The sequence below is a fragment of the Colias eurytheme genome, chromosome 24 (assembly GCF_061535395.1).
Source record: "Colias eurytheme isolate Ceu_HAF_F1 chromosome 24, ilColEury1 Martin Lab GWU primary, whole genome shotgun sequence".
Taxonomy (NCBI): domain Eukaryota; kingdom Metazoa; phylum Arthropoda; class Insecta; order Lepidoptera; family Pieridae; genus Colias; species Colias eurytheme.
The window spans coordinates 1006003-1033825 of record NC_143003.1 but is presented as its reverse complement, the minus strand read 5'-3'; the positions used below and the strand labels follow the sequence as shown (position 1 = coordinate 1033825).

General features: G+C 35.3%; 1 protein-coding gene across 1 annotated transcript; it reads right to left on the bottom strand.

The window, feature by feature from the left end:
• Window positions 1-44: 44 nt before the first annotated feature.
• On the bottom strand, window positions 45-27525 carry GABA-B-R2 (gamma-aminobutyric acid type B receptor subunit 2). The gene is made up of 34 exons (XM_090115761.1): window positions 27378-27525; window positions 27028-27030; window positions 24912-25015; window positions 23492-23629; window positions 23116-23283; window positions 22616-22791; window positions 19784-19958; window positions 18866-18944; window positions 18241-18395; window positions 16627-16781; window positions 15703-15849; window positions 15169-15278; window positions 14691-14717; window positions 13841-13971; window positions 13366-13488; window positions 12963-13073; window positions 12107-12235; window positions 11573-11668; window positions 11083-11268; window positions 10297-10408; window positions 9744-9834; window positions 8970-9138; window positions 7862-8005; window positions 6717-6891; window positions 6153-6254; window positions 5325-5435; window positions 4674-4746; window positions 3694-3746; window positions 3299-3375; window positions 2823-2903; window positions 2000-2132; window positions 1341-1406; window positions 1131-1229; window positions 45-310 (listed from the first exon to the last, which is right to left on the bottom strand). Exons 1-34 carry the CDS (start codon window positions 27523-27525, stop codon window positions 72-74), a joined length of 4086 nt encoding a protein of 1361 aa, XP_089971887.1. The 3' UTR covers window positions 45-71.
• Between the last annotated feature and the right edge of the window lie 298 nt (window positions 27526-27823).

Sequence of the window (27823 nt, the reverse complement as noted above, 5' to 3'; positions counted from 1 at the left end):
GTATTTTGCTATTTGCGTTAAATCCACATCTCCCGCGCGAAATGGTGCACAGATAAAAAATCAGTCAAAAACTACAGATATTCAACGATATCGCATTTAATCGATATATTCGGACAACTGACGCCATAACTAAGGTTTAGGCCGTGTGGTTGGCTCTTATGTCGTTCCGTGAGAAGTTTCTGGAATATCGGTAGTATTGCGTATTCGAATAGTTCTGATTCGGAACTGGCTGTGTACATTTTACGCTCAGAGTCTTGTCGCTTGGAGTCGCGTGTGTAGGATTTGCGCTCTTCGCGGGTGCTTGCTGATTCTGGTGATAAATGTTATTATTGAGAACATTTAATAAATAAATAATTTATTTCAGACACAGAGATCCATATTACATTTTATGTTAATCAAATTAATTAACTTATGGATGAAATCATGATTAAATAAAAAGTGAAGTCCCATGTCCCCTAGTGGGGTAAGGGGCAGATGCATTATACATCTGTTTCACTGATCGATTTTCTTTAGGGACAAGTAGGTGATCAGCCTTCTGTGTCCTAACAGACCAAGACATTTTTTTTCTTCGTCTCCACCGGGAATCGAACCCAGGACCCCTCGGTGTTACGCTCACGCTTCAACCATTGTACCGAGGAGGCGGTCATGATGATTAAATAATAAAGTGTATATTAATGAGTAGTATAGTAATATTATAATGAATAGGATTGTTAGCAATGTATTTAAATGTTTTCTTTTTGTATATTATGGTAAATAAGAAATGGCCAATGGGAGAATTAACTGTTATCACATCATTAAAACATTGCGTTCCCATACTGTTTTACGTCAAAAAAAGCATTAAGGGATTAATTGAAATCGAGGGAAAGAAGTGAATTATACACAGGCATATGTATGGGAATTGCTATAATGAAATTATAATATACTAGCGGTCCGCCCCGGCTTCGCCCGTGGTACCTACATGTTTAAACTATCCTATCTCTCAAGTTGGATCGAACTGCGAATTTTATTATAATCGGTTAAGTGGTTTAGGAGTCCATTGAGGACAAAAATTGTGACACGATTATAGAGATATATATATTTAAGATTTTATTACTATTTTTACGTGGTTTTGTGTGGTATATATTTCTTACCACTCTTCCGCGCAGCAACATTAGGACTACTCTTATGATGCGGTGGATGAGCGTGCACTCGAGTTGTTGGCACTTGTGGCACATACTGTGTTTGTGGCACTTGTGACTGTGGCACTTGTGGCACTTGTGATTGTGACACTGGCACTTGTGACTGTGGCACTTGTGGAACTTGTGACTGTGGTACTCGTGTTGGTGCGGCTTGTGAAAGACGTGCTTCGTTCGCACGTTTGAGTGGTTCGGCTTCTTGGCGGAGTCGCTTGGCTGGGGATTCTTGGCCTGGAAATAATAAATAAATAAATAAATATTATACGACATTATTACACGACCTAGTCCCACAGTAAGCTCAATTAAGGCTTGTGTTGTGGGTACTAGGGGACGATAAATATAATATTTAATAAATACATATACTTATAGATAACACCCAGACCCAAGAACAAATAATTGAGTTCATCACACAAATATTTGCCCTGAACGGGGATCGAACCCGGGACCGTCGGCTTAATGATGATAATAATAATGATGGCTTTTTTGATCTTATAGGAGTATTGTTGACTATGTAGTATGTACCCTAAATGTACCGAATGTAAGATGACGACATTATTAAGAGGACTATTGATACATCGGCAATAAAAAAGAGTTTTCGACGAATTGAGAACGTTATACTTTTTTGAAGTCAGTTAAAAACTTATTAAAAAATCAGCATTTACATAAAGTTAAAATAACAAAGAAACAACCATATTATGCCGCTATTTTTCTTAATTTAACGATTATAAATATATAAATGGTGAAAAGGAGATTTTTGATCATTTTTACCGACATAAATCTATAAAAGTACAATTTCACTATTCAGAAAATTAGCTAAACCCTACCTTTAGAAACTCTAATAGTATCAGGGTCTGGCTTCCAGTTATCTTCCTGTATCTCTTTGGTCTTTTCCAGAATTTTCCGCTCTTCTTTCTTCTGCACTTCTATTCTCTCTGGCTTCTCTTCTTGATACCTTATCTGGAAAATATCGCTTTATATGAAGAAAATATAACAAATGTTTTCTTCTTTTTTTATAAATCAAATGGTGTAAGTATAAATATTGAAAATCCTACTAATACATATTACAAATTTGTATGTTCGTTTGTTTGTTACTTCTTCACGCAAAAACTGCTGAACCGGTTTTAATGAAATTTAGCTGTGTGTAACTACCAACTTAGATTAACATATAACTAGGATAGGTTTTGCTCCGGAAATGCCAAAGTTACGGGAATGCGTTTCATTTTATTTTCGTACATGCGTTTTTCTTTTTGAAAACGCGACCGAAGCCGCGGGCAGAAAACTAGTAGGTAATGTAATAAATCATGAACGATCGAATGACCTCTATAACACAGTTAACCTAGCATAGGGGTCATTGTTCAAACTCTATATGTAAAAAAATGTATGTACCTGCAAATTAGATCTGTGTATTCCTTGTTGTTTTGTTTTTGAGTCAAATAAACTTTATTGAAGTGAAACTTCTTTATCGGGGTTGGACAAAAATTTAGTGTAACATTTTTGCGTTACGCCGTACGTGTGACATTTTTGCGTTACGCCGTACGCATGAAATTTTTGCGTTACGCCATACTCGTGACATTTTTAAGGTCATAAAGAAGTTTCACTTCTTACGCGTGTACTCTAGTACACGCATACATTTTTTATGAAGAGTACCTGTGCAGTAGACTGTCTCCGCTTGGTGAGGGTCTGATGAGGAGGAGTGCTCACTGGCTGAGGGAACTCTGAACCACGACGCTGGAAAAATTGTTTTGCATATTTTTTATACTAGGTATAGTTATGAACTGTAGTCATTTTTGAAGTGAAAACTTCTTAAGCGGCGTTGAGCAATTTTTCTGTAATGGGTATAAAATCTTAAACTCGCGTCAGGACAAGTGACCTGATCGAAAAAGCGTAAGACGGATTCCATTCCAAAATATCAAACATGCTCAACGTTAATAATCAAGTTTTCACTTCTGCCGGCACTCCCGGAGTGCAATTTTTTTATTTAAATATCTAATATTTTCTATATAACATTGTGATTTGGATGTTAAAATCATACACTTGAAAAATATAAAGGGTTATACTGTCGTTCCATGTAAAATGAATCATTTTTCAATAATTTCATTTATTGATTCATAAAAAAGTCTTACCTTAGACAGCCGGTCTGTCATTCGTAGTGTTTCAGCCTCCCGATATCCTTCTGGTGTGCCCACCCTCATTGTACCCGCTGTAAAAATAAATATATTTATATATATATACTAGCGGTCCGCCCCGGCTTCGCCCGTGGTACATATTTCGCAATAAAAAGTAGCCTATGTCCTTTCTCGGGTATCATAATATCTCCATACCAAATTTCATGCAAATTGGTTTAGTAGTTTAGGCGTGATTGAGTAACAGACAGACAGACAGAGTTACTTTCGCATTTATAATATTATACTATATATATTAAGTATGGATATAAAATAAATATAATATATTTATATAAATAATATTTTAGTTTGCAAGTTCACTTATATCCTCGCTATGGTTGTCAAAAAGTACGTACTATGATTAATTGATGCATTCGATGCTCTCCTTTCGTTTTTCGTTTCACTGTCTCTAAAAGAAAAATAAATGTTTTGAACAAAAGCTGTATTTTATAACTGCAAATTTATTACTTTTATTTATTGTCAGCAAATATCGATGTTCAATAATTATATTAAACTTTTTGAAGTGAAACTTCTTTATCGGGGTTGGAAAAAAATTGAGTGTAACATTTTTTCGTTACGCGTGACATTTTTCCGTTACGCGCCATCTTTTTCTCATCCCTACCGCGCGTGATTCGACGTATTTCTGTAAAGTTGCATATACATAGTAAATTATTTTTTGAAAAATAAGGTCACAAAGAAGTTTCACTTCTTACGTGTGTACACTAGTTAGTACACGCACACATTTTTTTTACTTTTATTTATTGTCAGCAAATATGGATGTTCAATAAATTGAACTTTCTATACCTATTTTGCACGCCTCATAAGCGAAGCGTTGAGGTGGGTACTACTGTCACTTCGCGCAAAACATCTGATTTTTCAAACTTAAAATGTCTTTATGTATCATACATTGCACTTGTAAGATAATACATACACACACATATTAAGAAAAAACACTATTTTTAACGTTCATGATATTTTTGATGTCATTTTTGTTATTTAAACTAGTTAAAAAACAGTTTAAAAAAGTTCTGTCTTGGACGTCCGTGTGTCTGTATGTGCGGATCCTTTTTCTTGTTAACACGATAGCGACCGAAATACTTTGCTAATCGAGTCTTTTTTTTTCTCTTACGCTTGAGTATGCTCAGGAATAGAACCCTTTCATTTTTCAGGGTCTGATTCGATGTGGTTTAATTGTTATTAAATAAACAAAAATAATAATTAATAAATAATTATTAAAAAAAAATTATGAGGCGTGCACTTTTGGATTTTCCAAATTATTCTAAACTTTATCTTGAATTAAACTTACATTTACTTGAATAAATTAAATTTTTCAAACCTGTGATGGCGAGGTGAAGACTGCTGTCGACTTTTCTCAGACACACTTCGCTGTATTGGTGAGTGTGCATGCGCTGAAATAAAATATATAACTAGGTAATATACAAACACAAAATTCAAGCAAAATGGTACTAAATTATTCAAATAATATGTATCTTAAGGAAATAACGGAAGACAAACATAATATATCTATACGGGTTACTTATAAAACACCAGCAACCTCGCAGGACAAGATAGCTAACATCATAAGTAACAACATATTTTGTTCTACGACTTTTGGCATAACGCAATAAATTATTTTTAAATGATTTTTTTAAGCTTTTATTGTATTTTCCTAACATTGGTAAGTCTATGTTCTATTATCGAAAGTACGACGCGACGCCCCCTTCCCCCTTCTCGTTTGCTTCTTGTTTACGTAATTTTTGGGATGCACGTAGAGTTTATAATATTCAAACGGAAAATAAAATGAATATTTATTTTTGTATGAAAATAAAATCTAACAAATTATCAAAAGTCGTAGAACAAATGTTGTTACTTATGATGTTAGCTATCCTGTCCTGCGAGGTTGCTGATGTTTTACAAGTAACCCTGTATATTCACAACCTACATAATATATAAGAATAATTGTGTGAGTTTGAGTGTAAGTTGATACCTGATTGCGGCGACTTTTGGCACGTGTATTGGAACGTGTTGGTGTCCCACAGGTCACTCTGTACCACGATGTAATTCTCTTTCTTTCTCCTTTCCGAATCTTTTCTCTGACCTAGAAAGGTAAGAACAAAAGAATTTTGAAGTGAAACTTCTTTATTCAAGGTCAAGTCATTGCCACAGAATACATAATAGTAGCTAAACGCTACAGAACGGACACTCTCCGCCTCCCGCCAAAATTAAACTTACCTCACCCCCGCGCGATCAGTCTAAAAATGGTCCACATTTTTCTACAGGGACGATACGCAACGAAGATTGACAACATTAATCAAATTGACTTAAAGTAATTTTATTATTTTGGATTTGTGATTATCGTTTTTCGTACAAAATGGTTAGATATTGTGCTGTTTACGGATGTATTTCATCAGAAAATTGAGAATTTTTTTTACGCTAGTCAAAAATGTGCCAACCATAAAGCGTTTACACACACATTTGCAGCCTCTACAGTGTGACTGTCAAAACGATAATTTTGTATGGAGTGTCCGGGGTGTGTCATTGCAACAAAGGCGACGATTTTGGTATCTTTGAATCTTGCCAAAGAAGTTTCACTTCTGACACGTGTGTAAAAAATAAGAGGAATTATTTTCTTGGAAGTTTGGTAATCTTCGATTGGTATATATATAACATTTTAATATATGCAACATTTTCTTGCGTTAAAACAACAACTTAGAACCTTCGTGGATTTTTACATCATATTACATTTAAAAGCAACCCACACTTGGCCAACGTGGTGAATTTAAGTTGGAAACAGTTTATATAATTAAAAACTTACAAGATTTCCTTCTTTCCATTGAGGAATAATCTAGATCGATGTCAAGGATATCTTCAGGTTCCTGTTTAGGTTTCGGAGGTATGGGCGGGTCTCGCTCTTGGCCTGAAATATACAAATTATGCTCTATTATATTATATTATGTGTTATAGAAAAATTTACGAGTTATTGTGATAATAAATCATAGATAATGTGAATCGAAAGAAAGAAAGATTTTTTTCACATTTAGACGATGTGATTACGACGACAACTCTCGAGAAAAATATAACTATACGTCATTATTGTTTATTTTTTTTTTCCTTTACTTTATTGTAATTATATTTACATATTTACGTGGCTTCTGATTATGTACTTAAATATCGACTTCATAAAACATCTAAAATATAACTTTTTCTTACTTATAATAATCATGTTTCGTTGATTAAACTTATTCTATTTAATTAAATTAAACGATACTCTCAACAAAATATCTTTCAGAAAAGATCACTTTACACTAAAGCCTTGTATCCACTTGAGCATGCTCAGGCGAATGAGCATGCTCAAGTGGATTCAAGGCTTAACACTCACCAATAACCTTCCTCTCCAACCCTGGAGGTGGTTCCTGGTCATCAGAAGACACCCTCATGAGGTCAGACAGCATCACATGTCCAGATCCACTGCGTCTATGGGCACGGGTACGGGATTCTCTTGGTGGGGTCTTCATACCCTCGGGGGTTTTGATTTTTTTCTGGTGTTCTGGTGTCTGGGGAAACACACACACAGTAATAAGTTTTATTCAATGCTTGGATAAAACTTACTCGTCGAATAATGTATAAAACTACCATTTTAAAAAACGTATTCTAATTGCCCGTATTTGACAGTTTACGTGACATTTTAATATTATCGTGTTATACTTTATTGGACGGATAAGTTTTATCCGAGCATTGAAAAATCGGCCCTAAGTATAATTAATATTTTGCAAATTTCTCATTTGTGAACAGCTATATAATGTAGAAACATTCAGTTATATTACTTAAGTAAGTTTAAGTAAGTTCAAGTAGTTACAGACTTGTATTATTAATATGTAACTTGTTTTATTATTATGTAGATTAATTCCCAGAATTATTTCATTAATAGAAAATAGACTATAGATTTGTTTTTCTTGCCCAGGACTACCATCCTGGCCATCGTACCATTCGTTTCCATAGAAAGTACTTGTTCACTCTACGCTAGATATATTGTCGAAAGCCATTTGTATGATTTCACTGTTCAGTTTATAATAAATCTATTTTTATAGGCCGCGGCCCTGTATGTGAATGTGTCTTTATTGAATAATGGCATAGTTGACAATATTTCCTAATAAAAAAAAAATGTGCGTGTACTAGTGTACACACGTAAGAAGTGAAACTTCTTTATGACCTTATTTTTCAAAAAATAATTGACTATATGCAACTTTACAGAAATACGTCGAATCAAGCGTGGTAGGGTTAAGAAAAAGATGGCGCGTAACGGAAAAATGTCACGCGTAACGAAAAAATGTTACACTAAATTTTTATCCAACCCCGATAAAGAAGTTTCACTTCAATTCATATTTGATTTGTCTATGTTACACAAAATACGGAAAATTATAAATTAGATAAAAATATGATAATAGTTCAAATTTAAAATTTCAAAACTTCGTTTAAAATACATTTTGACCCTCTTAATTTCACTATTCCATAATTAAATCTTACCTTATTAACCTTGGGTGCAGTCTTAATATACATAGGCTCTTGTAACTTGGTCGGCACTGACTTGGCCGGGTCAGCGGTGCTGGTTTTCAGCGCTGGGATTGTTTTAGTTTCAGCTTTTATTGGCTCTGGTTTGGGAATTTCTTCCTGAATAAAGTAAATGAAATTTTGACATTTTTCATTTATTGTTCTCATTTTATGTAGTTAGAGGCTTTAATTATTTACATTTAACACTATAATATAATAAGGCTACTATAGTCGAGCCTATTTAATAGGCAACATTTGACGTCTATCAATTTTATCTTCGAAGAGAGGTAACCTGCTTAAAAACATCGATTAAAGTGAATTAATCGATACGGATTTGAAACATTTGTAAATCGAATTTATTAATTTATGATGATTTTTGTTCACAAATAATCAATGCATTCGATTCTAGATGTCAGATCTCGATTTTTAGAGTAACATCTCTGGTATTTAAAAAGAAAAAAGGTTTATTGACACAAAATTGTAGCGACGTCAGTTCTTCAATTCAGAAATTGTTTATTATGTTTAGAATGGTTCATCAGTAAAATGAAATCTTAAAATTACTTGTATCGGTCATTATTATTATAAATATGTAATCGTTATTGAAAAAAGTTAAGCAAATGTGCAGATCTAACAGAAAGAAATATCATGTTATTCTATGTTGTCGTTACTAGGTTACGTTGTTGAATTTTGTTGAACTGTCAAATGTTGCCTATTAAAATGGCTCTACTATAGTTTAACGTAGTCAACCGTTTGATGTTTTTTTAGTGTTATCTTTTTAACATTGCTTTTAATTTTCTGTATCTTGAAATAAACACGGCTTGTCTCCTTTAAGTATAATTAATATTTTGCAAATTTCCCATTTGTGAACTATATAATGTAGAAACATTTAGTTACATTACATAAGTAAGTTTAACATGTACCTACATGTTAAAACTATCCTATCTCTCAAGTTGGATCGAACTGCACATGGTGTGCGAATTTTGTTATAATCGGTTAAGTGGTTTAGGAGTCCATTGACGACAAACATTGTGTATTGTTATAATATATATTAAGAAAGATGTACAATAAAAAAAAATCATCATACCTCATTCGCAGACCATCCATAAGGTAATTTAGCGAGTTGGTCTTTCTCCGGCACTGCTTTGGAAGACGGTGGGCTGGTGTAGTCGAGGTGGTTCTTGAAAGATACGTTCTTTGTCTGTTCTTTCTTTGGTTCCTTTACTTCTTTCACCTCTTGGACTATTGGTTTTGGCCTGATGTTTTTAATAAGAATATGAATTAGTTTTTCAGGATTGGATTTTGTCTATTGATCTTATATACTATTATAAAGGCGAAAGTTTGTATGGATGTATGGATGTATGGATGTATGGATGTTTGTTACTCTTTCACGTAAAAACTACTGAACCGATTACAATGAAATTTAGCACACATATAGAGGGTAACTTGGATTAACACATAGGATAGGTTTTATCCCGGAAATCCCACGGGAACGGGAACTATGCGGGTTTTCCTTTGAAAACGCGGGCGAAGCCGCGGGCAGAAATCTAGTATATTTATATTTATGTTATTTGATGGAAGTAAAACTAAAATTATGTATTTTAAACAGCTAGAAGAGAAGTAATATATATTTTAATTGACACTGGATAATGGATATAGCATTAATTATTTATTCTTTTAAACCTATGACTCGTAGTCGTGTCTTAAATTTTTGATCATTAAGGACTGTTTTTCACCATTCAGGATTTTTGTTTGTTCAATAAATACCAAAAATTCGAAGATCCTGCTACTTTCATTCCCTTCTTATATTATTCCCTTGTTTCTTTCTTTCGTTCCTCTTAATCTATTCCAAAGCACTTACTTATCAACAGGCAGTTGCGATGCGATGCTGGTGAACTCGTTGTCTGCCGCGGATGCGCTCAGACTACACGTCGATGTTATGTCGCTCGTCTCTGGAATTGGGAATATTTTGTTACTATCCGTTCGTTTATACAATACTAAATATTGTATGTTCATAACTCATAAGTATGGTCAGCTTCACCTTTGTGTATGGATAGTAATTTTGATCAGCTTTCATATTGTTTTGAAACACTACTACTTATAGTAGTGTGAATAGTTATATTCACTAATAAAATTAGCATGGCAAATTTGTTAACACCGCTAGATTCAAATTTATCGAAAATTCTGTGTTCTCTTAGTCTTAAAACATTGCTTCCAATAAATTTAAGGCATAATATTTTTTCAAAAATCGTTATATTACAATCTATCGACCGTAAAATTGTTAAGTGTCTGAAGACTGTCCCTAATTGATCGGTCTTACAGTAGACAATGGCGACAATCTACAAAATCCTGTTAATATTACTTACTCAGTTTTGAAATGTTTTATAGGTATTGGAATAAAATACAATGCTTACCAGGATGACTGATGTTTTCTTTAGGTATGTGTAATTTGGTGCGTTGTGTTGCGGGTGACTTCGCGTCTTTTATAGATGCATCGATGTCTTCCCCTAGTTTGCTGAGTAGCATCTATAAATTATATTTATTTATTTATTTAATGCACACAGTTAATGAACAACAACGTAAAAAAATTAAAATTCTTTGAGGATATAATATTGTGACTTTTCCAAAGCGTTTGACTATGAAGAACATTCTTCTTTATTGCGGAACATCAATTATTATGAAATTAAAAATTATTTTAGAATCTAATAACTGAATGTCTTTAAAATGAGGCACAAACCATTGCTTTTTATGGAGAAAGCTCTCGCAGTGCTTCGATTATCATTGGCGTTCCACAGGGATATCCTTTAGGTCCCTTATTGTTTGTTGTATATATGAATGATCTACCTTATTATTTGCAGGATATGTGTACTATACTCCTTACCAATGATAACCTCATTAATATTTGATGTGGATAGATATACCTCTTGTGTTGACCACGTAATTTATTTCGTCTTTTTTCGTCCAACTTGGTTTACGCCTAATAATTAACAGCTGCTTAGATCCTATTTGCTATTTTATGCATATATAAATGGAGTAGTTCATTATCGGCTGTGAGTGTGAAGTGATTAACAGCTGAAAATGAGCTGTGACGTCACAAATGGCACTTAGTCGATCATACTGTCAGTTGGATCGATAGCCGCCCACCTGCAGCTAGTCTCCTCCCTCCAAGCACTTTCACCCACCAGCCGCTGAAGCAGTACCTGCAGCTCGGTCTCCTTGGCCTGCAGCGTGCGGCGGTAGCGCGTGTTGTAGTGGCGCAGCTCCTTGAGGCGGCGCTCGAGCTCGGGCCCGGGCGAGCGCACCTCGTGCGCGGCCGCGGGGCGCAGTGTGGCGCGGATACGTGTGCCCGTCGCACCTGGCTGCCCGTTACGGCGGAGTTCCAGCAGCTGGGTATACACGCAACACGGTTATACGCGAGTGGAAAGTATAAAACAAAATATTTGGGAGTTTGAGTAGCTGGGAGGGTTAATACACGCAATACGATTAAACGCGAACGATTAAAGTAAAAACAAAATATTAGAAACAATTCCGGTCTCTGTACTATTGTTAACTTACGCCATAGCGTGATATTTCAGGTCTGTAAAGCTAGCGATGAAAAATTTGCGAAATTAAAAAAAAACAACTCCAGAATTTGTTGCTCTTTTGTTGCTAATTAGTTGCTATAATTACGATTTTAATAAGCAAACATACCTTTGGAACAAACACCAGGCAAAGAGTAGCGGTTGTGCAGAAAATGATGAAAATCGAGATCAATACGAAGAGCGCATCCTTGTGGTCAGCTAGTACCTAAAATAAAGACCTCGTGAGCGTGACTATTATGGAAGGAAAGAAAGAAATCGTATTTTATTTATTGTAATAAACATTCAACTTAAAAGAAACAAAAAATAATAAATAATGATTTAATAAAAAATAATAAATACTTACAATATTAAAACTATAAGTATGACAAATTTTGGAAGCGATTACGACTATGATTATGATGGTGATAATTTAGTTTAGTTTTTATAATTAAAAATCCTACCCATAGGTTGCCTGGTAGAAATCGCTTAGTAGCGATAAGGCCGCCTTTTTAGCTTTGTAACATATTGTCTGTTTCTTTTTTTACGTGTATTTACTTAGTGCTGAATAAAGTGTATTTATTTATAATTATTATGATAAATGATTAAGATGAGAATGACAATAGTAGCGATGACAATGATGACTACAATAGTCACGATCACTGACCAGTGCAATGGGCGCGCCCATGATGCACATAATGAGCACGTTGTACACGGACAGGCCGATGTGCTTCGAGTCGTTGAGCGCCGGGATCGACACGTGACGCGTCTCCCACGCGAGAAACGCACCGAATACCTGCAATAGGGAATATGCATAAAATTTGAAATGGCCTAAAATATGTTTTTCTCGAATGCTTATTCTCGTAATATTATAATGAAAAGGATTTTTTTAAGTGATAACGTTTTTAAAATCGTTTTAGTCGGGTGACATGTTCAGAAACTTGTGTCACACCAAAACCTCACGAGCGCGATCGCAGGTATAACGAGAGAGAGACGGACCGATCTCCCGTCTCATCTCGAGCGCTGCCACCAATAAGACGTTAACACGTAAACAATAAACATCTCGATCGTAAACCTACTTTACAAATAACCAATTTTTTTTCTCGAATGCTTATTCTCGTAATATTATAATTTATAATGAAAAGAATTTTTTTTTTTTATTTATTTATTGTTTAAACCCCTAAAATAATATTCAAAAAGTGCAAAATAAGGGAGCGAAATTTAAACTTCCAAAACGCGCTACCACTGGTCGAACGAAATGTGACGTCATCTGACACGACATTGTATTCATCACTCCACAGTAAACACTAAAAACACCCACTGGACATGTCATGTGACGTCACGCAAAGCGCACGCAATATGGCGGCGTTTGAACTGCTTACATTTTTTAAAAGCTTTAAATTTCATTTTTTAAAATATCTAGAGTATTTTGAAGCCCATTAATATTTTTTTCTACGTTATAAAATAGTAAACTATTAATAAAATAGTAAAATAGTATAATAATGAAAATATACATTACTTACCAATAATAAACCTTTGTAAATATAAATAACTCCAATAAATATGGGCATTCGTTCCGACTGGCAGTATTCGTTCTCTTGTACTATAACAATATCTTCACTTGTTGGATGGGGCTGAAATTACATTATTTTCATTAAAGACTTTACCGAAAAAAAAACAAGAACATTTTTCATTTCACAGTTTTTTAACATGCCTTTTCCTTTGAATTCCTATTTATGTGTCATTGTCTTAATTGTAAAATGTTCATAAAATATCTCATATTAGTATTACTGACTAATGTAAAATGTGGTGAAGGAACTGTCCAAAAACTTATGAGCTGGTATTTTGAAAATTCACTTTAGGGGTTTAGGAAAATTAATATTCTTTAACAAAGGAATTGTTAAACTAAGCTATAATAAATCTTACATAAGCTTCCATCTGTTTCGTGGCTCTATAGAAAGGGTCTGATATCTGCCACGTGGTCATAATGGCCAGATCCACGCATAAAAGCACTCCCACTACCATGAACAGCTGGTAGTCTTTTATCACCTGAAATAAGTTTGTATCAGTAGTTTTTGTTTTCTGTTAGAAATATTTCTGGAAGAACTTACACTATAGAGTAAGAAAAACTTACTCTAGAGTAAGAAAAACTTACTCTAGAGTAAGAAAAACTTACTCTAGAGTAAGATAAATTTACTCTAGAGTAAATTTAGCATATATTTGTAGGCATATTGGAGAATTGCAAATAATTACAAGATTCCATTCGGTTATAGTACTTAAAATTGATGGAATAATAGGAATAGGATTTTTTATTTGGCTATTTCATCAAAGTTCAACATTACATTACAGAATACAGTATGTTCCAAAGAATAAATAAAATTATCAGCCGACGAAAACATACCTTTTTATTAAGTTTGACGTCAGTGAAGATGGAGTGAACGCGCCAAGTTTTAGAGAACATGGCGCCAAAAGCTAAACTGAACCCTGCCATCAGGAGCCACGCTCGTGCCGTACATATGTATGGAAACGCCGCTACCGATTAAATAATATTTTTAATAGTTTCTATGTACTTAGTTATATAATATATTTATAGTATTTGATATCTGGAATACGAATGAATAGTGGTCCTATACTACTACATCACTGAGGTTAATCTAATAACCCAGATTCTGAAACTGTCTAACCGGAAAACAAATAAGAACGAAAACTATTCTTTCACATTTTACAAATATAAGTTACTTCAGAAATTTTTCGTCTTTACGTGAAACAGAAACAATGTCGTATTATTTTAAAGTTAAACTGAAGGAGATTGGGTTTTTAAATGACTACACAAATTTATTTACACACATTAAAAGGTCAGGATGGGAATTTTAACAAGATTCTTTTAATAGATAATTAGAAGGACCATCTCGATCTAATTATCTGTTAAAGTTTTTTAAAGTGTTTTAGGGCAGTAATATTTTTACTATTGACTGAAGCATATAGAAGCATGACTTAACACGCGCAACATATACAGAAAATAGCAAACAAATTATCACGATACATTATAAAAATGACAATGTTACTGACACAAACAAACACACAAAAAACCACCAAAAGCACGCAGATGGAAAGAGGATAGAACCAAAAATTGGAAACGTCGACCTAGATGAGCCTAGGCCTTTCTCAGAATCATGCTACAGGGTTCCCAAAATTTGGTCGGGGACTTCCCGGGGGCGAAGCGCTAGCGAGGGTCGGGACAAAGCTGTTACCTCCACGCGGGACTTCCTGAGAAAGACCTAAGAATAATGGAGACGATGAGACCGTGACTAGTGCCAGCGACATGCGAATCGAGTGCTCGTTTTCAAATTTTAATTGTTGAAGTGAAACTTCTTTAGGAGTAAAAAAGACGGGTTGCACACCGAGAGTGCCGGCAGAAGTGAAAACTTGATTATTAACGTTGAGCATGTTTGATATTTTGGAATGGTATCCGTCTTACGCTTTTTCGATCAGGTCACGTGTCCTGACGCGAGTTTAAGATTTTATACCATTACAGAAAAAGTGCTCAACGCCGTTAAAGAAGTTTTCACTTCAAAATTTCAAGGTCGCGTCATGGCCATTACGTCACGACGGTAGGCGACGATATATGTATCTTGCCAAAGAAGTTTCACTTCTGACACGTGTCAGCACGCTTTTTATCGCATAGAGAAATGATAAACATGAGTTAGTGAGTTGTGGCGAGGCACATACCGATGCTACTGAGGCTTGAGTCGAGGCCGAGGAAGATGACGCTCATATACGTAAGCATACAGCCCACTATGATGAGATTGTTCAAGTGTGGAGACGACATTTTGATGTACCTGCAGAATTTGGGGTACTAGTAAATTGGATTATCAACACAACACGTGTGTTGAGCGTTCGGTTTATTTTATCAATGCAACTTGGCGTAAATGTAAATAATTCATTCAACATGTACATTGTATTTTGATTAATTTAGTGGATGCTGGGTAGCTATTTGATGCGTTTTTCCATTGTAGATAGAATATAATATTAATTATTAGATAGATGATTATTTGAGTGGAACCTTGCAAGTCAAAATGTTTGTAATTATTATCCTCTTGTTAACTTTTTGTTGTATTCTTTCAATGTGTAATGTAACTTCTACTACTCTTGTATTTTTATTTTTGGGCAACGGATCTTATTCGTCAATTAATGTACTTACTTATTCAATATAGGATATTTTATTTATTTATACATGTATTAATAACAAATTAAATAAAATACCTCTGATTCCTATAATGTATATTCATAGCAAGGAAGCCAGTGGCCAGCAGGATACCGATACAGGAACAGGAGACCAGCACGATGTAGATCGTCAGGTTCACTTGCGTGTGCTCGATCAAACGGAGGGTGCGGTCTTTTGGTGGGTTTCTGAAATAAATAGATTATTAAGCTATTACATAGCTTCTATCGCGGGCCTTGAGCGCGGGGACCGAATCCAGAAAAGTAACGAAAAACCTCACGCTTCCCACGGGGACGGGCGCGGAGGTGTGGCTTGAAGGCATAGCATGCAATAGCTTTACCGCGGCAGGCCCCGAGTGCCACACGTCTTTTTTTTACTAGAATAAAAAAAACGGACACGTCAATATTACAGTAACAGAAACGTAAGAACGTTAGAATTATGTGATGTTAAATTAAACTTGAATTTCATTTAACTTCTTTCCCACTTAGAATTTGTTAAATTAACTAATCCATTTATGCTCGAAGTATTGGTTAATTTCACTTATTTGTTCTATCGTTCTCATTCACTTTCAAGTTATTATATGTATAAGCAAACTATAGTACAAACTAAATACCACTATTATCAATTTTAATGTCTTCATTACAACGCCACTATAAAAAAAAGACGGGTTGCACTCCGGGAGTGCCGGCAGAAGTGAAAACTTGATTATTAACGTTCAGCATGTTTGATATTTTGGAATGGTATACGTCTTACGCATGGAACATAAGGGCTAAAAAAAAATCCGTCTTACGCTTTTTCGATTAGGCCACGTGTCCTGACGCGAGTTTGAGATTTTATACCCAACGCCGCTAAAGAGGTTTTCACTTCAAAATATCAAAGCCACTATAAGTCATTTACATATGTAAGGAATAATCCAGGACCAATAACACCTTGCGGGACACCACCTACAAATTCTCACAACTTACTTCCCAATCCACTTGAAAGGGTCTCCACTGCTCAAGTCGAGGTGATCTCTCTCAGCACAATACTCGCCAACCTTTACTTCCCCCACCAGGTCGCCTTGGAACTGCTTCAGAAGTATGGATGCCTTACGCTCGTTGTCATAGAAACGAACGGGGCCCTGTTAATTTAAATGCTGAATTTTGATTTTGATTTTGATTTTTGATACAGGGTGTAATCGTTAAGTGTGCACAGACGATTCTTCCGTAAGTATTACAGATAACAAAAAACTTTAAACTGATATCGAAAGTACTTAACCTAATGAGTAAAATGGCCGTAATAAATTTTTAAAAATAAATCGAGAAATATCAAAAAAATTATCTTTAAACCCTCCCATACATTAAGAATGAAATATGAATATCCCATATACATTTAATATTTATTTAGCTTTCTTTTTCTTTATTGGTTTTCTGCTTTAATTACTTCGCAAATTTGAAGTGGCATTTTCCACGCTTTTTCCGGACATTTTCACGCATTTTCCGGATATTTTCCGGGGATTTTCCGAGCATTTTCCGGGTATTTTCCACGCTTTTTTCGGACATTTTCACGCATTTTCCGGATATTTTCCAGGGATTTTCCGAGCATTTCCCGGGCATTTTCCGTGGATTTTCCGAGCATTTCCCGGGGATTTTCCGGATGTTTTCCAGACATTTTCCGGACATTTCCCTGGCATTTTCCGGGGATTTTCCAGGCGTTTGCCACGCATGTCCCAACATTTTCCGGACATTTCTCAGGCATTTTTCGGGGATTTTCCAGGCATTTTCCACGCTTCTCTCGGACATTTTCACGGATTTTTCGGATATTTTCCGGACATTTTCACGCATTTTGCGGATAATTTCCAGGCATTTTCCAGGGTTTTTCAGGCATTTTCCACGGTTTTTCCGGAAATTTCCACGCATTTTCCGGATATTTTCCAGACATTTCCCAGGCATTTTCCGGTTATTTTCCGGGAATTTCCCAGGCATTTCCCGGGGATTTTCCAGACATTTACAGGCTATGTCAGGGAAATTCCCGGAAAATGCGTGAAAATGTCCGGAAAAACGTGGAAAATGTCACTTCAAATTTGCGAAGTAATTAAAGCAGAAAACCAAAAAAAGAAAAAGAAAGCTAAAATCTTTCATATTAAATGTATATATGGGATATTCATATTTCATACTTCATGTATGTGAGGGTTTAAAGATAATTTTTTTTATTTTTCTCGATTTATTTTTAAAAATTTATTACCGCCATTTTACTCATTAGGTTAAGTACTTTTGATATCAGTTTAAAGTTTTTTGTTATCTGTAGGTAATACTTACGGAAAAATCACCTGTGCACACTTAACGATTACACCCTGTATACGAATGCAATCCATTTTTATTTTATAAGGGTGATTAAAACAGAACACGTGCAATCATTGAAAGTAGTAGTTAACAAAGAGATGATACTTTAATTTATTTCAAAAATTAATATGCATCTGTTGAATTTATACATATTTATTATGTATCGAATAAATTGTGTTTGTATTATTCTTTCAATACTTTTTCTGGCATAATCTTATTTTTTGGTAAATTTAATTCAAATTCAAGTGATCCACCTACCGTAACTCCTTCAAAAGTGACATTAGTGAGCGCATCCAGAAACAATTGTTCCCACTCCTTGTCCCGATACCGAAAGTCTTGTACCGTCCTCTCTTTGTACTTCAATTTGACCCGATGAGCTACCGTTTGGATTGCTAGAGCCATTGCCCATATGCCTACAAGTTAAATTCTTTTTTTAATAACATACCAACAATGGATATTGATTAAAATGAAACTACTGGACATCAGTAATTCAAGGGTATCAAATATATTGCATATTCTATTTTGATTTTAGAATTACAATTCACTAAGAGCGTATACGCACTATGCGGGTAGCCGCATTGCGGGTAGCCGTCCGGCTGACCGCAATCACAATTATGTACGTAATATTCATTTCTATGCGCACTGTGCGGTCTGCGGTAGCCGCATCGCAGTGCGCATAGAAATGAATATTACGTACCTACATACATAATTGTGATTGCGGTCAGCCGGACGGCTACCCGCAATGCGGCTACCCGCATAGTGCGTATATGCTCTAAGAAGTAAGGTTTTTAAGTAGTTAAAACATTGAGAAATAATTCAAAAATCGCAAAAGGGGAAAATTAGATAGTAATTAAAAGTAGTCAGAAGTAAAAATTGAACTCACCATCGTACGTGTAGCCATGGAACCTGGAATATTCGACGCCTCGTCTTCGGTCATACTCCACTTGATAATCTTTTGCCGTCTGAAAAGTATTGTCAATTATGTTTTACAAGATCAGTGTTATCAATATAAGTAATAATCGAGTCAAAAGCTAGTCTGCAAATATATAGGTAAAAAAAACTAGTGATAATAACGGTCGGACAGGAAACATCAAAAGTCAAAATTAATATACTTAGCGCATAAAAATATCTTATTTTCTTAAAGAATGTGCTGAGACCGACACGTGCCGGATCTTGGGAACAAAATATGAAACAATATCCATCGACATTTACCCGTGCCCCGTCTTGGCCCCAGGGTAGGTCAGGCATAAAACACTTCTTAAAAAAAGTAAACAACAAAGTTTGACTATCCGATAGCCCGATCACGACAGGGTGTACCGTGAATCATCCTTTCAAAATAAGATTTTATGGGGTATATCCATTTTGACTTTCAATGTTTCCTGTCAGTGTGTCTGTGTGTTACAGTAGCACAACTCATAACCGGGGTCGTGGACGATTTCTAAGAGTACCCGCGGCCCCGGATAACTGCGCGGCTCGACGGAACACAGTGGGGTAAGAATCCGATATAACCCTTGGCTCCTTCCCCGGGGGCCGTGGGTATCTTTGGAAGATTTCCCCATTATAAAAAAAAATGTTTGCGTGTACTAGAGTACACACGAAAGAAGTGAAACTTCTTTATGACCTTAAAAATGTCACGCGTACGCAAAACGCAAAAATGTCACGCGTACGGCGTAACGCAAAAATGTCACGCGTACGCAAAACGCAAAAATGTCACGCGTACGGCGTAACGCAAAAATGTTACACTAAATTTTAGTCCAACCCCGATAACGAAGTTTCACTTCAAAAAAAAAGCACAACTCACAATCCCCGACACAGTGGTCTCCCCAGTGGTAGACAAGGGCAGCAGATCGGTCAGTATCGCGGTGTCCAACGCGGCGGCGAGTTCCCGCTGAGCGCAGGGCGCGCGTCGCTGCCACCACTTGTGGCTGTACGTGCCCAGCAGCAGCCAGGTGTACGCACGACCGTACATTTCCAGCCTACAGGTTATAGGCGTCTTTATACTACAGGTAAATTAGCTTGGAGAAATTTTTGCGTTTGTAGTAGTGTATGGTCAGCAAATAAAATAAAACAACATTTTATTTTTAGTTTTTATTTTATAACTACAGGGTTACTTGTAAAACACCAGCAACCTCGCAGGACAAGATAGCTAACATCATAAGTAACATTTGTTCTACGACTTTTGGCATAACGCAATAAATTATTTTTTTAAATGATTTTTTAAACTTTTATTGTACTCTCCTTACATTTGTAAGTCTATGTTCTATTCATTATCGGATGGACGACGCGACGCCCCCTTCCCCCTCTCGTTCGCTTTTTGTTTACGTAATTTTTGGGAGGCGTAGAGTTTATAATATTCAGACGGAAAATTAAATGAATATTTATTTTTGTATGAAAATAAAATCTAACAAATTATCAAAAGTCGTAGGACAAATGTTGTTACTTGAACTTATGATGTTAGCTATCTTGTCCTGCGAGGTTGCCGGTGTTTTACAAGTAACCCTGTATATATAAGGGATTTTAAATTAAACTATATGTGTTTCTCTTCTGAAAAAGATGAGACTTTATTTTAATATTTGCACATTTAACATACATATAACTTTTACATTAACAATGTTACTAAAATGAAAAATTTACTAACCTGAAAAAGAAACGACATTTAAAGTTTAATTCTTTAGTTTGAGAAGTCAAAGGCTTGCCTCGACCATGTTTTAATACTGGAGCCATATTGAATTAACAATATAAAGTTACAACACTTACACACAAATTAAACATTATGGCCCTGCCTTCATACAAAACTGCTGAATACGCCGTTCGCACGGGAATAGAATGTGGATGCGATTTTCCTTAGTTAGCATCCAAGCTTACGTCTTTATAATTATTAAACTGTATAAATTCATTCTTTAACTCCGGTCTGCATCGTGCAGATATGGGTGTAAAAGTCTCATTTTAGCTATTAAATGTAGTTTTTAAGTACATCTGAGTTTTCATTTGGGGCCTCCGGCTGCGGGACATGTAATTCACTTCAACAAATATTATAACAATAATAACAAATAATAACAACAATCAACAAATACAAAATTTATCAATTAAACTACGTACATAATAATTATAATTTTTGAATGAAATGTGTGCTTTATGTTCTAAACTTCTAACGGTACCAAACGACTGCACGTGGCACCTGCGGACAGCGTAAACTGGTTTATTCTGGTTTTGTGCGTGTTTCCACTTTCCACTATCAAGTGACGATTATTTATATTTGTTTTGTTTCGTAATTATTATGGTCAAATATTAATTATGAAACAAATTATTATGGACACGATATTTTATTGTTTCACGGTAGTCGCCTTGTCGTTTGCTCAAGGACGTAAAATTGAATGATATATTTTTTTTTATAAAGTCAAAACCATTTTCTTTCAAATAAAAACTTGTTTTTATTGAAAACAAAAGTGTTGCTAGGAATAAGTATAAAATTAAATAGTAATGTTAGGATATCGAAACATTTTTGTATAGGCCAGAACGATATGGTGGAAACGCGCTCTAAGATCTGAGTAATATACACACCACTACATATGCAAAAATTTCTCCAAGCTAATTTACCTGTAATATTATAAACCTGAAGAGTTTGTTTGAACGCGCTAATCTCAGGAAGAAGTTCGATTCCGTTTTCTCGTCTCAGGAAGAAGTTCGATTCCGTTTTCTCGTTTTATTTTAAAAAATTTATTATGGCCATTTTACTCATTAGGTTAAGTAATTAAGTACGATATATCAGTTTAAAGTTTTTTTTTATATCTGTAATGGTTAGGGAGCCAGGTGCAAATTTGGTTAACTATTTCCTCTCAAGAGATAATTCGTCAGACGCATGAGAGTATAGTATTATAAAGCCTCGTGAACGTCAGCTGGCGCTCGGTTGGGGGGGTGAGCGGTTGTAGCCTCCCACGCACATAGGAAAAAAAATACATTCATTCATTCATTTCCTCTCAGCTAAAAATTTGTCAAATTGTAGCTAACCCAATATCTCAACGAAAAAAAATAGTCAGCTGGTTACAACATGGTGTATTATACGTCAGCTGGTGTCTCGAACATGAAAGTTAAATTTAAAGAAAAATTTATTTTCCGTTATTTCCTCTCAAACAAAAATTTACCTGATGATAGCTTATATGTAACTGTGGATAAATATATATGTCAGCTGGCTGTATCTTGGTGGAAAAACCGTCAGCTGATACGGGAGGCTACAACCGCTCTTCCCCCCAACCGAGCTCCAGCTGACGTTCACGAGGCTTCATAATACTATACTTTGATGCATTTTACTAATTACCGCTTGAGAGGAACTTGGTCATAAAATCTGCTGCTGGCTCCCGGACCATAATGGTTACGGAATATTCGCCTGTGCACACTTAACGATTACAACCTGTATACTGATTATGAGTAGGCTTGGTCATGAAATACCGACTATAGATCGACTTTTGTGTACTGATTACTAAGAAAAAAGTTCTATCGTTCCACATCAGTTTGTGTTTGTACAAACTAATTATTATAAGTTGTTAAATTATTTTTAATACGCTTCATAACATTAACTTTTTAAGCATTGGACATATTATTTTTTAATAAATTGATTATAAATGAAATGACATACTTGTAAGCTTCGCAGAAGATCCTCATCGCCCAAGTTTCATTAAAGTTGCCCAGAATAATTCTTATATCCTTTTCCTTCAGCTTATTTAGCGCTGTTCTTACTTCAGTTGCGAAACTTTGAGTTTCCGCTATCTCGAAACTTCCATTGTCTAGATCAGCGAGCAGACGATTATGAGCCTGGAAAATTTAAAGCACCATTTATTTTATATTTGACTTATTTTCATCACATTTTTGAATTAGTACATGTTTTGGATATATTGTTGATTTTCTTAAAAGCTGTATAATTAAGACCTTATAAATATTTAGAATAAGAATATCTATGGATTGAAATAAAACGTTTTTTTATCATCAGCAACAACATATCAATTAGAACGTATTAAGTATGTGTGTGTGTGTGTGTGTGTGTGTGTGTGTGTGTGTGTTATAGCAATCTGCCTGACTATTACACCAAAAACAACTAAATAAATAAGTGTTAAATAAATAATAAATAAATTCACCAACCAACGCATATCGTGGCTCGTTCTGGTACAGCGTGCCAACCCTCGTCCAGTTGAAGTGCTCCAGCAGGCGGATCCGCGGGATGTTGAAAGCGTTCTCCGAGGGTACGATGCGGAAGAAGTTGGGGAACGCCTCTTTTGTGAACATTGGGTGCGTGTCCGCGTAGGACAGCTAAAAGTATTTTGTAATAGGAAATAATAGAAATCTATAGTCATAAAAATTAATAGGCGCAAAACTCGAAAACGGCTCGACGAAATCTTATAATTTTTCTGTATTTTATTTACAGCACGAGGATTCTGAAACTGAACTATTCCGATTCTCTCTTTTATTACATCTCTCTCACTAAAAGTAAAGCTACTTAAGCTATATAAAAACTTGCCTGTGTAAGATGCCAATGTTTAGACGCTTTAGCAATGGGATCAGTGACGTGTGTACACGCGGCGCCAAACAGCATCAACTTGTGTGGCCCACTGTGCATCATGTCGAAAAACGACTTCACACCAACCGCTGCGTTGCACTGTTAATGGTCAATTTATAATATAAGATATATAGAAGTAAGATAGAAGAATATCCTTGAAAGTACTGATTCACGAAGTAGAAGAGAAATGTAGGTATCCCCAAATTATGAAAATAAGGAAAGTGTAAAATTATGACTGACATTATGAAGATAATCAGAAATGGTAGTTAAGTTACAGTTAATATTGGTTAAAGTAAATTTGAAATAACCATATAAATGTTGAATGTTGTTTGTTGATATTGACATACCCCAAGTATAATCTCAATTGATGTAAAACAATTAAGAATATCGTATGAATTTATGAGTAGGTATCTGATTAGAAACTTCAGTGTCGAGGGAATTGAGATTCTTTGCTCCTATATTAATTGATTACTTTAATCTATGTATGTGAAAATATGTAGCTACAGATAAAGATATCTATTCAATATTCCTGTAATAGAATTCAAGGTAAGAACTTGTCAATAATCTAATCGATGTGAAAGTACAGGCTGCACGCAAAGTTGCCGTCATTTAGTAGGTATTTCGACCAGCAATGCATGTGTATTGTGTAAGGTCATGTCACTTAAATAATTGGGTACAGAAAAGTTTTAGGCATTTTGTGGGTTGCGTATCCTACCTATAAATTTCTACCCATGAATGAAATGAAAAGGATATTTAAGAAAGACGTTAAAACATAAAAGTATTAAGAAATTCACATTTCGTTTAACAAAACTGTGCGTTAGTATCCTTTCAATAAGAATGTCTACAGTGAATAATTTCAAAGTGTTTATACTGTGCAATGAGTACCTAACACGTAAAGTAAAAATACGATACCAGCACAGACTAATAATAATATACTAGATACCAGTAAAAATTAATAAGTAACACGTTAAAATACACAAGTAACATAGGTATTACGAGTAACGAGTAATAAGTAGCACGAGTCACGACTCACGACGCATTACAATTAATAATACATATAATGTAACACACTTATCATGTAATATGTAACAAGAAGCATGCAACGAGTAGAATACGTTTTGTTATTTGACATTTTTTATTTAAACCGTCACAATAAACAATAACAATAAACACATTACAAGTAACACAATATATTGTCACATTATAAGTAACAAGTAATAAATAACACATAACAAGTTATACTTTGTTGAATTTGAATTTTGAATCAAGTTCACGTAAAAAGTAACACGTAACAAGTAACAAGCAACAAGTAACACGTAGGTCACACGTTAAATGTAACAAGTAACAAATAACATGTAACAGTATAAGTTATAACACTCACCTCAGTATCATTCCACCACATATGCAACCGGTAGTTTCTCAGCACAGTATCGTGCTCGTTCACGTGGTCCAGAGCCAGCTTGACGCTCGGCATCACGCCTCGACCTACAGCGGTGTTCACATAGCTTTGGTACACAGTTCTAGATGGAATTTTGTGTCTTATTGTGGTGGGGATATGGATGATTTTAATGTGTCGTTAAATTGAAAGATAGATTACGATGAATTACGAATTAGGTAGTAGGTATAAGGTAGTAGAATTAAAACTTTCTGTTTTACAAGAAATCCTACTATTGCTTTCATAGTCTAGACTTTATTATTTGGAGTTTACATATTGCGTATATCCTAAGGTTCTTACGAAGCTACTTAGCTACACATGTAACATATTTTAGCCCTTTAGTCTATACTAATATTATAAACACAAAGCTGAAGAGTTTGTTTGAACGCGCTAATCTCAGGAACTACTGGTCCGATTTGAAAAATTATTTCGGTGTTAGATAGCCTGTTTATCGAGGAAGGCTATTTAATATCATCACGCTAAGACCAACAGGAGCGAAACAATGCGGGTGAAACCGCGCGGCACAGCTAGTAATTGAATAAAAAGAAATGTTCTATTGCATATTCCTATATGAGTTTTTCTGTAGTGCATAATCGAAACAAACTTTATTCAATGAGACTCGGATAAACTATAAAAAATATCCAAATAAACCATAATAAATTGATATAATATTTTACAGTTTATTTATTTCAATGTTTAGATGTTTTAACGATAAGATAATGAAGACGAAGTTTAATAATTAAGCCTCATTAAGATCAAGATCTACGAATTTCGGCGAACCTTTCTTCGATTTTGAAAAACGATATCATTAACGCGCCTATGAGATCGTATAACTAAACTAATTAATTTAAGAGCCCCCGCAGACCACAGACTTTTTATCGGCAGATAGTTTGGTCGGGCTCTTAATCAGTACGCAGATATAAGCAAATGCGCACACTATGACGATTAGGTATCGGCCGATAAACAAGTTTGATGGGCTTCCCGATTCAATTCAAACTATACTGTCGGCAAACTATCGGCCGACTGTATAATCAGTATTGGCTCCCTACCACACGCGCAAACACGACGATTTTTTAGTCGGCCGACTAGGCCAATAGTTCAGTTCGCTCCGAGCTTTGACAGCGAATGGTCGGCCGCGCATGTTTTGTAAAATGGCGTCGCTCAATTCTCAGTCGCTTATTTCGGAATTTTCGATCGTAACTTTGATCGAGGAAGTCGAAAAACGCCCTCCACTTTATAAGAAAGACTTAAAAGAGTAGGTACTCTGTATTTGACAAGTTGGTTGAAGCTAGTTATGCTCATTCGATAAAAGGCGAAAATTTTTTCGGGTAATGGAGTAATTTGGAATGCATAGTGTAAAATTTTCCATTTTAATCTATCACTAAAGATAGGATGCACCCAATACTCTCGGGCTCTCTTTTTAATTTTCCTCCTCCGGTGTATGAGAGCAATAATAACAATTCTATACAATGTTTTATTAATTTTCATTGTGCGGTGTGACCACTCTTTTCAACAGTTGGTTAGAAACTAGCAAATAGTCGGCAGACTGTTGGATAGTTTGCGCACTCATAACCGACTGAACTGTTTAGTTGGCTCGGTGTGCGTACTAGCAGGCCAACCCGACTAAACTATCGGCCGATAAAAAGTCTGTGGTCTGCGGGGGCTCTAAATGTCGAGTTGAATGAACTTTAAGTACAGGTTGATGTTTCTTGCAACTTATCTATAGGAAATGGATAAAATAATTTGTATCGATAGCTGTTGATAATTTAAAAGTAGGTACTGACTATGTTAGTACCTATACGTTAAAATAATAAAATGTAAATAAAGTAATCGTAGAAAATAATAAATATCGACAGTGACTCACAATATTAATATAGATTTAAGGTTAATCTGATATCCGCAACTGAAACTATTCGAAACTAACTGTAAATCGAAATAATTACGCAGGACATAAACCGGGAAGTGTAGATAATATACCTAATAATCCTGTTTCTAAAATGGTCAAAGCATGGTAGCGGGGGACCACGGGTAAAAAGTACGTTTATTCCCAGTGCCCGTAGACCCACTGTCATGTATCTATCTATAGCAGTGGGTCCACGGGGAAAAAATATTACCCGTAGACCCACAGGGGGACATAGCGGGGGGACCACGGGTAATACGCCGTTTTTTTAAGATCGAATGTTGTTTTGGTAACCTATCTTTATATATTACTAGCGGTCCGCCCCGGCTTCGCCCGTGGTACATGTTTACGTTTTCTCTACATAAGAACCATCCTCGTATTTCAAGGAATATAATAAAAAAAAAATTATCGAAATCGGTTCAGCCGTTCTCGAGTTATGCGCTTACCAACACATTTTGCGATTCATTTTTATATATTTTAGAGAAGATTTTAGTTTCAGTATGGATAGATACCAGTGTTAGAGTTTTCAACCCCCTTGCCAAAAGGGAAGAACCCTGCAATGTACACATCTGTTCGTCGATTCAAGATGGCGTCTAGGTTCGGCTTCTGAGGGAGACCCTGGGTGATGCCCAGGATAGAGCAGATGATGAGCAGGTCCATTGATATCCTAGAACATGATAGAACTTAATACCTCTAGGTACTTTTTTGAAATAGGAAGTTTAGGTTTGTGTAGAACTTTAGATTAAATTTTATTAATCATTATTAAGGCAATTACACGGTTCAACGACCTTAATGATTCTGTCACTACATTTGAATTTGTTTTTTTAACCGCCCTCTATAAATATACATCGTTGTTGAAGTAAAAGTGACCAAAGATTATGGAATTGTATACTGTATCGTATTGTATCGTAATGTGTTAGTGGTTTCTACCTAATTTATGTTTTCTCTGAGAGGCAGT

What these genes read in the sequence shown, in the direction of transcription:
- GABA-B-R2 (XM_090115761.1), bottom strand. Translation starts at nt 27,525, where the DNA reads ATGGACCTGCTCATCATCTGCTCTATCCTGGGCATCACCCAGGGTCTC. An exon ending in TGTGGTGGAATGATACTGAG is followed by an intron (nt 23,630 to 24,911) that starts GTGAGTGTTATA and finishes GACCATTAACAG; the next exon opens with TGCAACGCAGCGGTTGGTGT. An exon ending in ATACATTATAGGAATCAGAG is followed by an intron (nt 15,279 to 15,702) that starts GTATTTTATTTA and finishes CAAATTCTGCAG; the next exon opens with GTACATCAAAATGTCGTCTC.